Consider the following 15,849-nt stretch of genomic DNA (forward strand, 5'->3'; position numbering starts at 1 on the left):
AATAACAAAAAAGATGTATTTGTATTTAAAAACAAAAAGAAACTCACAGACATTTAATAGGTATTGGCCAAAACCCAATATATTTTCCAATATACCAAAAAGCCACTCATTTACATCTCAGAATCAAATCATATAAACACAGTCGGTCGATTGATTGTCAGTTCGATCCATTCAGTTAGAATGTACATGGTACCACCCTGCAACCAGCCTTATTTACCAATCCTTTATCAGAACTATATCAACTTGGTAAAATAAAACAGGATAAAGTAATACGTAGTGACTTTAATATAATGTTGGACCGACCGATAAAAAAATACCTTTTCGTGCATTAAACTCGGTATCAGATTCCATTTTCTCAGGAGTGGAAATAAAAACAACCCTGCTTAATCATTATTAACCCGCCAAGCCTCCTGCACCTCATACCACATGTAAGGACAACAGAGGTCAAGTGCCGTGAGTGTATAGAAGAAACCCTGTTGACTGAGGAGTAATGTCTAATGGTTTCCTCTCCGTCTCCTCTGAGATTCCTTGGCCTCCATGATGATCACTCACAGCCACCAGACGACGAACACTTATGCAGGAAGGGAAGGACTATCTGTGGAGGATTCTGGGAAAATTATTGCTGGGATTTATTGGCTTTTTCCTCATTGAAAGAATCCTTTCCTTTTTGTTCCTTCTCAATGGCCATGAGTTTTGCAGCTTTTTGCTTGGTAATAAAACAGATACTCAAATCAAACCATGGGGGGTGAAAGGCAAGGCGATGTTGATTTTTTTTATCTATCCAGAGGTGGAAGTTTTACAGTTTTTCCCATGAACAAGCAAGTTTGTGCCCGAATCTGAACTTAACTTTTGCAGAGCTGATTGTCGAGAAACGGTGGTCCTCATGACTTTCTTTTGTCCACAGGGTCATAGTGATCTGCCCTTAGAGCCTCAACTACAACGGCCAATCCAGAGGGGCAAATCCATCTCCACCATACAGCTGGTGAGTTCACCACACGTGAACTGCTTTGTTTTTTTATTATTTTACTTGGCAGGAAGAAACCTGTTTCCCCGTCATCATCCCTTGTTATTTATTTAGTTGGAAAAGATGCAGGGAACATGACACAGCAGTTCCTTGAAGTTAAACACTAAATATTACTGCTGCAAAGTGGCTAAAGGAGAAGTATATTTTTTAATTTTTAACACTGTAATTAGGTTAGTTGAAAGCAATAATAATTAAAATTAATTAAAACATTTAAAATAAACTTAATATTATTATTATTAGTTTTTTGGTGATAGGTTAGTAATCTTTTAGCTTTAATAACATTCCTTTGTAATCCTCTATGTGTTATGTTTCCTCCTGAACAACGAGAATCATTCCATTGTTCTATTATAATATATTGGTCCACTGTTCAACAATAACATGACATTCTCTCCTAAAAAAACAAGAATCAGTTCCTGGTAAGCGGTAGGTAAAGCATTGGGTTAAATATTGTGTTACTGTGCTGTGCCACTGTGTAGTTATGAAGTCAATATATTTCATTCGCCCTGATGATAAACTGCCTACTCCCACACTACTCCCCTCCAACCAAAGCATCCAAAGACAGAACTAGAAAGCGCTTGTTGCTAAAACAGGGAGTTCTGCTAGAGGGCACTGTTTGAAAAACCGCTTCAATTACATCACGATCCTAACAGCACACATAGCAGTATAGCAAGCACAGCACAAAAATCCCGATAAAATGGATGTGAAATGGCTGCCACTAAATCATCAAAAAACAAATAATGGAGGACAGAAATAAATCCATGTTTACATTTTAAAAACTGGGCTATAACCTGTCATTTAAAATCAATCTGTCCCTGTGTTGCTTTTTCATATAAGCGGGTAATGGAGCGGGTGTGGGAGGGCAGTGAAGGAACCAGTAAATGTAGGATGTTGGAGAATGGAAGTATATTGAATCATTCAGAAAGCACTCATGATGTGTGCAAATACAAACTTGAACTAGAATGTTTCAGACACAGCCACTCACATGATAAAGAACCCACTTTCCAACCATTTTGTTACATAAATATATCCTGTTTTTGCGAATTTGTAACATCCATCTTCCTTCATTTAATTTGTACGATTACTTCTCTGTATTCTGCAGGGGCCGGTGGAGGACTTGGAGTGTTCAGAAGTATCTCCGGAACACGTTAACACAAGGAGCCCTTCACATCAGAGTGCGTTTCTCTAAATGAGCCAAATCTGATGCACTTAGTAATTAGTCGCCTGGCATAACCGAGCCATTGTCACGGTCTGAGGATGAGCTGTAATGACACAGACTCCCTTTTGTGTTCCCAGGACAGGGGGTTCCTCTGCTGGCCGTGATGATAATCGTGGGAGACAGCCTTCATAACTTTGCAGATGGCCTTGTTGTCGGGGCAGCCTTCTCTTCTTCAGCTGAGACCGGCATGGCGACCACCGTGGCCATCCTGTGCCACGAGATCCCGCACGAGATGGGTGAGAGGTCACGGGTACTCACTTTGCAAACCCCTCTTTTTTTAGGGCTGATGCCAGGGAACACTGTGACTTATCTTTCCTGCTCTGTCTCCAAAGGGGACTTTGCTGTGTTGCTGAGCTCCGGACTCTCGGTGAAGACTGCTGTGCTCATGAACTTTCTCAGCGCTCTGACGGCCTTCATGGGCCTCTACATCGGACTGTTCGTTTCCTCCGATTTTGAAGTGCAGCAGTGGATCTTCGCTGTTACTGCTGGGATTTTCCTCTATTTGTCACTTGTGGAAATGGTAAAGGAGCTTTATTGTGGCATAAGTACGTAAAATGACCAAAACCAACAATGAATTGATCCTGATAAGGTTTATTCCTCTGTGCCATCAGCCTATTTAGAACCTATAAGTGAGCTACACCACTGCACTGTAGATCTATAATGTTCCCTAGCTGCTCAACTAGAGCACTGATTCACAACCAGGTCACACGCATTATATTTCATTTTGATTGTGAAATAGGGCCTTTGTGCTGCATTCATGTGGTGTAGGAGTGAGCTGAAAAATATTTTTTTTTGACTGGAAATACTCCATTGAACAACCACTCAAGTCAGAACAATTGGAAAAAATGTTGGCACACATTTCCTGATTGAACTGATCCCTTTCCTTTGCTCCTATTACGCAAGAACTGGAATCCCTCTGAGCAACACAAAAAAATCGACACATCTTTGTCACATCAATATTCCACATTTGGTCTTAAACCTCATTTAAATTCATTACATTACATTTAATTTAGTTCACGCTTTTATCCGATACGACCTACAATAAGTGGAATTAATCGTGAAAATATAAGCATTGAATAGGTGAAACTGAAAATGTCCATCATAGGGCCCCTTTAAATTCAGCATTGGCCTTAGCAGAGGTCTGTGTCAATTTAGTTTATTAAGATACGGACTACCATGACAATAAGAACAATCTAAAGTAATGCCAGCCTTTACTTTAACCCTTAAGAGTTGTAGTTGTAGAAAAACAATCCTCTTTCTAACCAATCATTTCTTAATAAATAATTGTGTATTACCTCATTTCTGTCTTTCTTCCAGCTTCCAGAGATGAATCGGGTGAAGACAGACAGACCGTTCCTCCTGTTTCTGCTTCAGAACCTCGGCCTGCTGATGGGGTGGGCCTGCCTTCTGCTCCTCGCTCTTTTTGAACACAAACTCAAATTCTAAAAGCAGTGTACAGGAGTCGCCATGTATATCTCTTCACACAGGGTCGAGCCAAAACAAATGCTAACTTACGTTCTAGTGTTTTTGGAAATGTATTCAAGTCAAGTGAGTATTTCAGAATATTTTAGTCGCAGCACTGGATGGTAAATGTTAGCTGTATGAATTCTCTTTTTTTTTTTATACTTGATTTATTTTTGTATGTCGCAGACGGTAAATAGTAACAACTTGAATTATGACCTTATTTCTCAAATTCAGGTACCATTGTGCATATCGGTTGTGTGTAAAATATCTACGATGCCTCATGGAATCAAATCATTTGATTAAACACAAGCAACATACAAAGTATCTACTTATTGGGGATTTATGAGCACTTGTGTCCTAATACAAGTAGAGAATGTGTCATTTTGCATCCTAGAGGCTCTACATTATTACAGATGATGGCTAAATGAGAACTCTTATATTATCTTTGTTAGGAATGAGCTGCAGTAAAATGCATTTATTTTTGAAGCCCTGCTTAGAGAAATGTTGCTCTCTTGTAGCTTCTCATCTCAGAGGCATTGTTCCTTTGTTTTTGAGGCCTCTCTATGATCCGATATAAGGGCACTTCCACCCACCTGAGCTACTTGTTCCCTTCATCCACCAACATGGATGACTAATGCTCGCTGTTCAAGACAGAAGCTCTGGAGCGATGCGGCCCACACAGCGCACACGCTCTTCACCGGCCAGAGTGGGGGGGCCTGCAGGAGGAGGAGGTGGAGGAAGAGAGGGATTCATCAGTGCAATGAGATAAATGAAACACAGTAAATCAACTTATTTGTGCATCGAATTGGATTTGTGATATTGGTAGAAGGAGTGGGCTTACTAGAAGATTTTCCTGCTTTTAATCAGCTCGCTGTGATTAAATTCTGGTGCTCTCAACAGCATTTCCTGTCAAATCTGAACAAACAGCTGTCGCTTTATTTTTGTTGGGGATTAGTTTCATTGCACAATTTGAATTATGTTGATTTGCCAAAGCGAGCTAGCTATCAAAGTGCAAAGTCAGTTGTGTTGACAGTGTGAGAGATCATTTAGAAAAAGCTGACACCATTTATTGTGACTTCCCGAGAAATGTTCAGACAATAGCAGGAAGCCCACTGCTTTTTCTCTTATTCTAGCATTTCTGCTGTTATTTTGGAAATGCCAGCCCCATTGGCATTTCCAGGAAATGTGAATCTGCTTTTCATGCACCAAAGAGGCATTTTTTGGCAGGTGTGCGTCTTTTCAAGGCAACTGCTGCCAGGATGGAGGAAGGAAGGGCTTTTTATCTGGGCCGTGTTGGTGTGAGCGCTGAGTATCCTCACTTGCTCATCAGAGAGCTGTCAGAAGCAGAGGTCAGCTGCGGGGTCGTCAGGGCATCAGAACATTGGAAACGCTGAGAGAGAAAGAGACAGAAAAAGGAAGTATAAAAATGTTTTCTCTTTGATAAGAAGGGATCTGACTGAAAATCCTCCTTTGCACCTGTTATTGTTTTTACACAAAATCCCCTGGGATCAACATAGTTACTGGTGGTGTTTCAGTATTTGCAATCATGACTTACAAAGTATTAAACTTGAATGTAAAATAATTATGGGAAGCAGCAATCTTAAAAATGGAGGCTCAACAAAGCCCAAGGAGTCTGTAATTTGGCATGGAGGTCAATAATTGTGGGGTTGTGTGAATGCATGAAAGTGTGGATTTATGCATGTTCATCTATGAAGCTGTTGCAAATACACAATTATTTTTGAAAAGTAAAAATCGCAGCAGAGGCTGAGACATCCTGATTTTAAGAGTACGATCCCAAAAACACTGGATCCTACATGTCCCATAATGCAACCCTGAGGCATATTTCATTAGACCATATGTGCCTGCTAAACACACATCTCTCCTACTCCCCGCAGTTTGTGCCGCCAGCTTCCTAAGATTTCCTCTAAGCTCATGCCGAGGTGTCATGATTACAGTACACAGTAATCATAGCGTTTACTTTTCTGACTTTGGAAAGCTCCCTGCTGAGCCACAGAAGACTTTTCTCAACTGTTTACATAGGCTAACTGGCAATTACTTTGATGGGTGAAATCAGTGGTGACCCTTTAAAATGCAAACGCACATGAAACCACTAGAGGGCGATAATAAATAACACAACTTCAGAGTTAAAAGTTTTCTGAGGATGGGGTTTTACTTCAGCGGTAGTATTTGGTTTGAATAGTCTAATTTCAGTAGATATACTACTGAATACAGGACTGTGCATCACAGCAGGTAAGACACGTTTGTCCTATTAGACTGAATGACAGAGCATTAATAGGTTGCAGTACCTTTCCCTGTGTGGAGGACCCATCTGAACACCTGCACAGGTGAGACATGAAAGTTCTCTGCAAAGATTCAACTTAAATCAATAAAAAATGACTTATGTTGTTATTAGTCATTCAACTTTCCTAATCAAGCAAAAATGTCCATGTGTTTTGGTTGCAGCTTTTTTTAATGTGAAGAGATGCTGTGTTTTGTCAGATCTGGATCATTGAAATTTAGATTATTTTGGAAAATAAAGTCTGCTGGTTGTACAAAAGTGTGATTTTATAGTTATCCCACACAATGTTTACTGTAAGTTATGTATAAACATATTCACCTGCTACATGTATGACCTATTTTTCAAGCTAAATAGTTCAATGTTTGTATTATGGTTCAGCTTTGTTGTCCTCTTATCTAGCTATATGTCTATTTTATGTTTCTTCATTTTTGAGACTCCATTGTACATGTTATTCATATTTTCAGCTTGGAAGAATGTATCCATTGCCATCCCTTGTGTTATGAGAAGGTGTTGGCGTTGGATGAGGTTGCATGGAGCAGCCAGTGTAGGAGGGCACTGGTGAGGAGGATCAGTGATGCTGAAGGGAGGCTATAATATCCGAGAATTCAAATCATTATCACCATCATCTGAACTGGAGGAAAAGTGCTTTTCAAAGCTCTTCCGCACAGGCTCCTCCTTTCACCCTCCTGTATCAAACTTGAAGATTGGCGGTGCCTGCTGCTGCGCCTCCTTTTCTACTTAGTGATTTCAGTATTTTTAAAATGCGGTTTATCTTTAATATTGGACATAGCTGGGGCCACTGTCCAAGCCGAGAGGTTTTGTTGAATGTTTGCTTTTCTCAAAGGGTGTAATGGTCGTCAACAACACTCCCAAAACAAGAGCAGCAACACCTCTGGACTACCGCATGGATTCGCTGGAACATCCGATGTTACAAGTAAGTTCATGCTAATTTTAGTGGCACCGTCATTTTCACTTAAAAGCGTGTTGCAGTTGTTTGAAGTTAGCTTAGCATCCGAAATTAACAGGTCAATTTTAGCTCACCTGTGCAATTCCTCGCGCCCATTGGTCGCTGCTTAATTAAGCTTTGATCACGTACCGCTGTGTGAGCCGCGAGGACGTCACCTCGTGAACTTTGAACGGTAATTTATTTAATTAAAAATTGTCGTCGAAGCTATTATCTTTGAATTTGTTTTTGTCTTTTAAGCCTAATAACTGTTGTCATCTTTAACCTACACATATTCATTTTAATATTAGTTTGCTATATTGTCATTGTAAGACTACTTTAAACCATTTTATTCGAATGGACACATTACAAGGAGAAATAATTGTATGACACAACAAAGTTTAAAACAAACACGTATGTGTTTCATAGTGTCATATTGTTTCAATCAGGCTTAGCTATGTTTCAATTTACTGACAGGTTTTTTATATTTAAGCTGCCGTAGTAAAGCTTATTTTAACAAATGTACACTTGGATGGTTCAAATTCGTAACTATCACCCTTCAATAACTGAAAGAAAAATGGACTTAAAAATCAAATTGTGTAAAGGATGGAGTGGAGTAAAATGTTTCCATGGGAAATGTAGAACTTATAAACATAAAACAAAAAAGCACCCGAACTTCAAAATGGTAGTAAATGTTGAAAATGAATGAAAAAATCTGCTGGATTTTCAGAAAGCCTCATGTAACACATTTGAAATATTGAGTTTTGCACTATCTTTCTATTGCAGTATAAAGAGCATTATTCAACCTGTATTGGCATTTATTTACTTTTTAAAGCTCTTCCTGTTCCTCCAGGCTCCTTTTTTGCAGGTCAACCAGTTCTAAATGACTGGCTCTTGAGAAACGGTCAGAATATTTCACCGTCTCTTTTTATTTGCATGATTAACATGTCCCGGGGGAACAGGCTGGAATAAAAGGCAGATTTAAAATGAATTCCTGTTTTTCAGTTGCTACTAGCAACACATGCCTTATGAACCCTTGAGCTGAGTGCATTTCATTTCCAGCCCCTCATCATATCAGCTTGCATATAAGAGACCACCCACATCATTACCATTGTTTTATGATCCCTGTCATAATGTTATACTTCAAATAAAACACTGAAAGCTGTACTTAACTAATTGAACTAGCAACTATGTCCACACTAAAAAGATAGCTTCACATTTCTTTCAAACCTTTGTTTAAACAACACTCACATGCTGATGTGTACACTGAGAGCCTGAAGCAGTTTGCATTAACAGATGTTTATCTACTGATAAACGGCTTGGTCTACAAAATGGCCATCAAATAGTTCCGCCTGTGGATTTAATAAAATGTCTTGTTTTGTCTATCTGCCAACAGCCCAAAGCTATTTGGTTTACTGGTATTAAAGATTTAAAAATTGTCAGATTCTAGATGCCATGAAAACAATTTGTTGGGACCATAGCTGCTGAAAAAATTTCAAAAGTATCCAATAGTAGCCCATTTGTTTATTGTTAGTTGACAAGCCTACATTTTTTTATTTTATATTTCAAGCAAATATTATCTGGTTGCAACTTCTCTATTGAGTATTAACTTATTATTTGACATTTTACAGACAATTTCCATGTACATGTGAATGCAAGTATTGTATTAAGGTAAACATAAATGATCAGTATCTGTTCTTTAACACTTTCACTCTTTCCCTTTTGGTTCTCTGTAGTCTCAAAGCAAAGGAGGTCGAAGAAAAGGTCGATTTAAAGGTTCAGATGGCAGCACCTCCTCCGACACCACCACCAACAGCCTTGTCCGCCAGGTAAGGATGGCAGTTAGCTTTTTTTAAACTTGGTGACACCTCGCTGACTTATGAGTATACTGCCGGTTGAATCCGGCCGCATACCTTCTGTTGCTTCTGAATCTCAAGATGTATCTGATTATTTTGTGCACCATGAAAGAATATCATTGTGAGTAATAACATTTCCTGTTGCTTCATTCAGGAATGCAACCCTTGTGTGTGTCTGAGTTTGTGTTTATCCCTGACGGGCATAAGAGCCCTGCCCCAGTCATCATCATCCATCAGGGATGAGATGTGCATTGCAGTGAAGGGCCTCTGTAAACACTGCTGGGTACAGTATGTTAAGTGGAGGACTCTCTCTGTGCTGCATCCTCAGCAGTGACACAGTGGCCTGTTATAAAGCAGACGCTGTGAGGTACACACTTGACGTGTCTGGTATTTGTTGAGCAGACTTGCAAGGCGACAGGACGGGCCGGGTTAAGGATGCGCGCCCCTGCCTAAATGTTTCTGCCTTTTTTGGAGGAGGCTCGCATCGTCTTTGGCACGGGAAGCCGGAGGAGATCAGAGCAAAAAAAAAAACAGCACCTCCCAGCCTGCTGTGTGCTTCCTCTCAAGGTTGTGGAGTAGTTCTGAATGAGTTGCTATCATCATCAGGAGCCGCTTGGTGAGAAATCGCCTGATTTTTACTACCACCCGTGGGAGCTCGTACCCATTCCCACAGTCCTGTCCCCAAATGAGGAGTTCCCCTTCATTCTGAGTCATCACAGATAAGCTCAATTAGGCTGAGAGTGAGCGTTTTTATGCAACTTAACTCCACATCCTACAGAAATAAGAGCCCATTAAAGTAAAAGACAGCACAGGGATGTGGTGAGTGTGGAGGAGAGGAGTAATGTGTTTCGGGGTCAGTGAGGTCCTAGCATGCCAGGCACAAATCCCATTTTTAGATATTTGCTGCAAGAGGGCCCCAGGAATAGCAGACCTTCCAGTAACTTCTCTTCTGTTTGGATAATAATGTAAATAGTGTTTTTCATTTGTGTTATCATACCAGCGGGTTTTTAATGGACCTTATTTCCCTCGCCATTGTGCTCAATCATAGTTGCCTGTGATTATTTTCACTTATCACAGAAGTATGAGGACGTAATATTTAGATCTCTAAACTAACACCATGCCGGGGAAGTATGAAGCTATCCTTTCATCAATTTGTCATATGTTTTAGTTTTTATGTTTTATGATTTCTGTCCTCAACAACCACAGTCAAAGCTGCTGTTTTCTAAAGAATATTTGACATACTGGATGTTCTATATTGTTTTAGCTCTGCCACCTGTCTGACCTGTTGTTTTTAATGCCCTATGTTTCTAGCATTACTGTAGGCGTCTTAAGAACAGCCAAGAGTGGTCAAGGTCACCGTGCAATCGATCCTCTGCTGCCCTGAGCGTCATAGAAATGGCTGCATAAAAACGTCTTCTGAAATACAGAATTACTCGCGCTGCTAGAGAGCGAGAGGAGCAGAGGGCAGACGGAGAGTAGGTTGAAAGAGAAATGATGAGAGATGTTCCCTGAGGTCGCAGCCTGAAGCCCGGGGGAGTATGGAGGAGGCTGGGAAGGGTGGAGGTCCAGGCCAGACCGGACCGCTCAGCCGTGGGAGTAGCGAGGTCAGCGTCGAACTGGAGCCTGGCACTCCATTGAGAAGGAAGAAGGGCAGAACTGTCATAGATTTGTCAGCATCAGGTGGATGGTGTATTTTCATTTATGCGGGGGTGGACTGCAGTGTAAGCAAAGAAATCATCTCGCAAACATTTAGTGATTTGTGGTGCATCATCCATCTGTTCATGCACACGGTGCGAGGCTACAGTTGCTAATAAATAGTATTGAGATTAGGATCATGTTTTAGCACTCTGCACAGATTTCCTTTTACAGTCCAGACATCTACGTCAAACCATTCCTCAGGAGGCGGGAAAACAGATGTTTTGGTATCAGTTGGAGGGGGAAGTAGTTAAAGGAATAGTTTTCCCTTTTTTTTTTTTTAGAAACACGCTAATTGGCTTTCTTGGCAAGAGTTGGATAAAAAGATGATGTCTTTCTCATGTTTGTCTGAATGTAAAGCTATGGCCTTTAGTGGGTTAGCTTAGCATAAAGACTGGAAACGGGGGGAAACAGCCTTGAGGACTGTATATTCTGATTATCTACTGTAAGATACTGTTCTGCCCATAGGTGTAAATGGGACTGATTGTCCATCTGTAGACTGGCAGCATCTGTTTTGTGCCTACTGCATCCTGGGAAACAAATCCCCTATGACTCAGAATAATAATAATAATACACTTTCTTTATATAGCACTTGTCTAAAAAGCATAGTTAACAAAGTGCTTTGCAGAGAGTGAGAAACAAAGCAGCAGGATTAAACACTCAGGGGAAGAACGGCTTCAAAGCAAGTCTTCAAAGTTGACCTAAGTAGTGAGTTTGAAAAAAGACACTCGCTCTGCAAGCATAATTTTTGTTCTGATGGGCTGTAAGATTGCTGTTGATGAATGATCCACAACTTCCTTTTAAACGAATGCCTGAGGAACTGGCTCTCAGAGCTATTGGAGCTGGATTTGACATGCAGTTAGAGACAGCAGTCTTCGAAGCAAAGAAAAACAAACGGAATAAGAACAGACAGGTTATAAAATGGATTTATTGTAACATCACCTGCCAAAAGCGATTTTAGGGGCTTATAACCTTATGAGACAACCTTATGTACAATGCAAACATGAGTAACGCAAACTGTTATTTGCATATGAGGCACTGTATTATGTCATAATTAACCTCCATGCTTCTTCCCACACTTGCACTGTTTATGTAAATGATTGCACCAGGCACTGTATCGCCTCCACCTACACCTCCATCTCTGTATAACAGTGTGTGTCGATGTCTCCCACTGCAGCAGCTTTTTTCACGGCACATTGTTGCACTTCACCCTCTCTGTCTGTACATTTAGGCTGGAAAAATGTATGTGATGATGGAAGGCTTCCAGTCAGGGCAGGAACGCCTGTCTGCTCCCTGATTGCGGGCATTTTTCCTTTTCATCTTCCTGTAGACCATTTTTCTCTTCTTAATGGAGAAAAGAGGTTGACGCAAAAAGTGTACTCTGATACTTATCAGATCTGGCAAACCTCAACTTTTTAAGTAACGGATATCAGTGCCATACTGCAGTGGTATGGAGAAGCTGCCACTGGAAATCTGAAAGTTTAACATTAACCATGCAGACCTTTTTCTGAACTTTGAGCAACTTATATCATAGTTTTCCAAGATATTTCTGGACAGCCATATGTGGTTTCTGGCAACTAACTGCAGTAATGTTGCATGGGGGTTAAATACTGTAAATGTGGAAATGTTAAAATGTGGTAACCACTGCTCAATCAGCCATCATAAAAGCACAATACTGCCATCTAGTGGCCGACTGATTGAATGCAGATATTTAAATTAGTTAATGGTTTAAAGTGAAGGTGCCAAAGTACTAAAGAAACCTATTAAAAAGTATGCAAATATCTCTCGCTAAAATACACTTCAGCAGTGAATGCCTTGCATCCACACTGACCTTAATCCAAGTTTCTCAGCCCCCACGCTTGACCACCCTGCTGTTTAAAGCCTGGGCTAAATTAATTTGGCACTGTGTTGATGCAATGCCCACTAAGTGGTCAAGGTCAATGCTCTCTGCTCATGCTATGAGGGATGAAGTCATAACTATCACCTTTTTTAAGTAGTATTTTGAGTTTGTAAGCCATGCCATAAAATGCAAATAATTGCTGCTGGTAATAGTTTTTGTTTAGTTGTTAAAATGCCATTTTTAAATGGTTTATTTTTTGTAGCATACAGCCCCAAAAACCAAAGTTTACTATCACATAAGATGAAGAAAAATAAGAAATCCTCACATTTGAGTAGCTGGAAATTGCCTTAAACATTAATCAATTTTCCGAACAGTTTTGATTTGTGTCTGTCAATCAATTAATACTTTTTTTATTTTCAAGAATCTGTGTATTGGGAAAGTAAACCGAAGTTATAATCAAAAGTGCATACATCTAATTTGATCATACTGTAAGATGGATGCATTTTATGACCTCATTATCATGCCGTTAAAGTTTGCTCTCTCATCAGGTGTCTGCTGCCTCTTTGATATATTCACATTGTCTCCTCGGTAGTGATGGAGACATTTCTCTGTTGCATGCAGAATGACTTTGCTTTTGAATTATGGTTTGATCTAGCAGATACGATGGCAAGGAGAGATGGGTTGTTGTTTTAGAAAATGTGTTTGCATCCAGTAATGACATTGAACTTGAATTAAAAAGGCAGAAATTAAGTTTTGGACATGATGTCCTGTAGTGTTTTTTATGGCGTCAGCAGCAGTGATCATAACTTCCTGAAGGGAGACAGGCCCTGACAGATTACCTGATAGATAGAACTCCTTCTCACCGTGAGGTGAACATGTCTCTGTTTACAATGACGCCTCTCCATCACCGCAGACGCATGCCAGCCAGTGAATTATTGGCAGTGAATAGAGAGGCTTCAATGTTGATGAAAGACGGGGGCAGATTTATGTTGGTCTGAGCGTCTGTCGGACCAAAGCAGGAGAAATGTTTACTGCTACTATACTGATACTATCACTGATGAGCACAGAGCTGATACACACCATCTGCACATGAAGGAACCATATATAACGTTTTAGTTAGTGCTCTACAGTTGCTAGTAGTAGGATTTGATTTCATTTTGATACAATTCAGATTAGCTTTTTCTAGCTGTTATGCTAAACTAGCCAGCCTCTGGATGTAGCTTCATAATAAGTGTCTCAATCTTTCTATCTAATTCCCAGCACGAAAGCGCATACTTTTATTACCAAAAATGTGCAAAGAGCACAAGCTATTTCTTACTTGTATGAACTAAATTCAATTGTACTTTTTTGAACGATAGGCTACAGAGGTCTGGTAAACTCACAGTACGAGGTCAGGAAATTATACCACGTCTCCAGGTTTAGAGAGTATTGTATTTAATTTTCTTTACATGTCGAACAGATTAGATGACGTTGTGTAAAAGTTAGTGAAAAAAGAGGACTCATGCTTTGCCACGGTGTGTCACTACCCCTCAACCGTGATTTTTATGTACTAAAGGGAAGAGAGTCTGTCTCGGATGTATGCTTCTACCTTCCTGTTTGAGGTGATGTAGACGGACTGTCTACGTCTTCGTTAAGTGATTCGTCCCGGAGGCAAAGATGGCAGATGGTGATCTCCGGATAATTGTATGACGTAAGGGTCACACAATGACCGGGTCGACGTGATTCCGGCTGTCCTGGCTCCGAGGTCTCTCCAAACATTTTCGTCGTGTCCGCCTAGTAGCCGCCGGGAGGAGGGGGAAGGGACCTACCTGTAAATGGGAAGGGCGAAGCGGAGTCTTCTCGGATGTGTTTAACGAATTCCTGTCGAGTGTGGCGGGCCCGAAAGTGGACAAGTTGGACGGACGGAGCCGGTCCGGCGGATGTCACATAGTGTAGGTTTTGTTTGTACTGAGTTCTGTCGAAAATGGGGTTCTCGGTAGTATACGAGAATTGTGGACTTTCAGTATGGAGAATTAGTAGGACGTACACTTTATTTGACACTGAGACATGTATATGTATATATAATAATAATTTATGTATGCGAATGATAATAATAAAATAATGTAATAATCAATATATAAACATATGGGAACCTTTAATTATTTCGTGAAATAAAAGAATCAAAGGATTCAATACATACTGACACACATAAACAACATAATACAACACTACAAAAAATCAACACTACCGGTGTGAACCTTTTTCCTCTTCGGTAAATACCAATTTGAGTAACATTGTACATATTATCATTTGTAATTTGCTAAGATTAAGATAAGAGGGGATCGTTGTTTTATTGATCAAAAATGATATTATAATAAACGTAGCTAATGGGGAAACGACCACAATTTATTCAGTTTTTCCGTGCTAATTTATCATATATAAAGAACTTTTTTACAATTCAAGTTCATCAATTTTTCACATGTTTTTTCACATATTTTGACAAATACACGCGACGGGCCGTGTTACGTCTCTTTACTGGGGTACTACGAGTGATCTCAGTCAAAGTCAACGGTCGACTTTAAAAATTATGTCAAANGGGTGGCAGCTGCCACCTCAGAAAAATGCCTTGCCACCCCAGCTGCCACCCCATTTGGCAGCTTTGTTTTGAAAGAAAAGTTGTGGCTCATCGGACATTTATGAGAGAAAATCTCTAATGTCCGAGTGCAAGTGAATGCAGCACAAGACGCGAGCCTTGTAACCCCTCCCCCCCCTGGCGCGAGCTTGGAAATATGATTGGCGGCGATTTCATTTGAACGGGAGGACAGCGCAAAACGAGAAGCATTTCGGATACAAGTAGACAGAACTGGACAGAAGGAATGAGGTATTTGCGGTCAGGGTATGGCTGGGGTAGGCTACAGCCATACCAATAAATGGCTTAGCCCCACCATGAAAAATGATGTTAAAGTAAGCAAAATAAAGTCCGCCAACTCGCGCAGAGTAAATCACACAGACAGCAGTTAGTCAGATTGATTTCAGTAGCCACTTGTCTGGAAATACCGAAGACTAGAAACGGTTTTGAAAACTTTTGTCACGTAGTGATCGTCTTCTCAATAGAACATCTTTGATAATGTCTTCTGGCCAATCAGAATCACGATAACGGCGTGATGTTGTTGCAGGAAGTCCCGACAGAGAATACTTTTGCTGTAGTACATCTCTATATACATCGGTACAACTATAAGACCCCACGGTTTGATGATTGATAGGTGTGTGGTCTGTCTTTCATTTTGACACACAGAACAATGGGGGCTATCCACCCTTATCCACAATGTAAAGTCATTCAGCCTCTTCTCTCTCCTCTCTGTGAGGAGCAGCAGGTTCAGCTTTCAGAACAAAGTAACACAAAACTAAAATGGCATTCATTTTTTTAAATACGTTGTGTAGTAATATATATTTCTTTATTTTTCTTCTCAAGAGAGCACCAGAATGTGTATTTGATGTTAGTATTTCAAAAAATCTCCTGGAGGAGAGCAATA

The 15,849-nt window shown here is 40.3% G+C and overlaps 2 protein-coding genes across 4 annotated transcripts in view; both read left to right on the top strand.

Annotated features, from left to right (window-relative positions):
- The first annotated feature begins 910 nt into the window (after nucleotides 1–910).
- On the top strand, nucleotides 911–4,487 carry LOC104945341 (zinc transporter ZIP12). Its single transcript, XM_010770996.1, has 5 exons — nucleotides 911–982; nucleotides 2,124–2,196; nucleotides 2,318–2,476; nucleotides 2,573–2,760; nucleotides 3,558–4,487. Exons 3-5 carry the CDS (start codon nucleotides 2,344–2,346, stop codon nucleotides 3,684–3,686), a joined length of 450 nt encoding a protein of 149 aa, XP_010769298.1. The 5' UTR covers nucleotides 911–982; nucleotides 2,124–2,196; nucleotides 2,318–2,343; the 3' UTR covers nucleotides 3,687–4,487.
- A 975-nt stretch (nucleotides 4,488–5,462) lies between these two features.
- Nucleotides 5,463–15,849, top strand: part of cacnb2a (calcium channel, voltage-dependent, beta 2a) — a 92,341-nt gene continuing 81,954 nt past the window's right edge. Inside the window, exons 1-3 of one of the 3 annotated variants that reach the window (XM_010771013.1) lie at nucleotides 5,463–6,049; nucleotides 6,848–6,937; nucleotides 8,683–8,775. In XM_010771013.1, the coding sequence (XP_010769315.1) occupies nucleotides 6,854–6,937; nucleotides 8,683–8,775 (177 nt within the window). In that variant the 5' untranslated portion in view covers nucleotides 5,463–6,049; nucleotides 6,848–6,853. Of the gene's footprint in view, nucleotides 6,050–6,647; nucleotides 6,938–8,682; nucleotides 8,776–15,849 lie in introns of those variants that run through there. The other 2 variants (XM_010771006.1, XM_010771028.1) reach the window with 2 other exon arrangements.

This window comes from Notothenia coriiceps, unplaced genomic scaffold, assembly GCF_000735185.1.
Source record: "Notothenia coriiceps isolate Sejong01 unplaced genomic scaffold, NC01 NC01_scaffold00000339, whole genome shotgun sequence".
Taxonomy (NCBI): domain Eukaryota; kingdom Metazoa; phylum Chordata; class Actinopteri; order Perciformes; family Nototheniidae; genus Notothenia; species Notothenia coriiceps.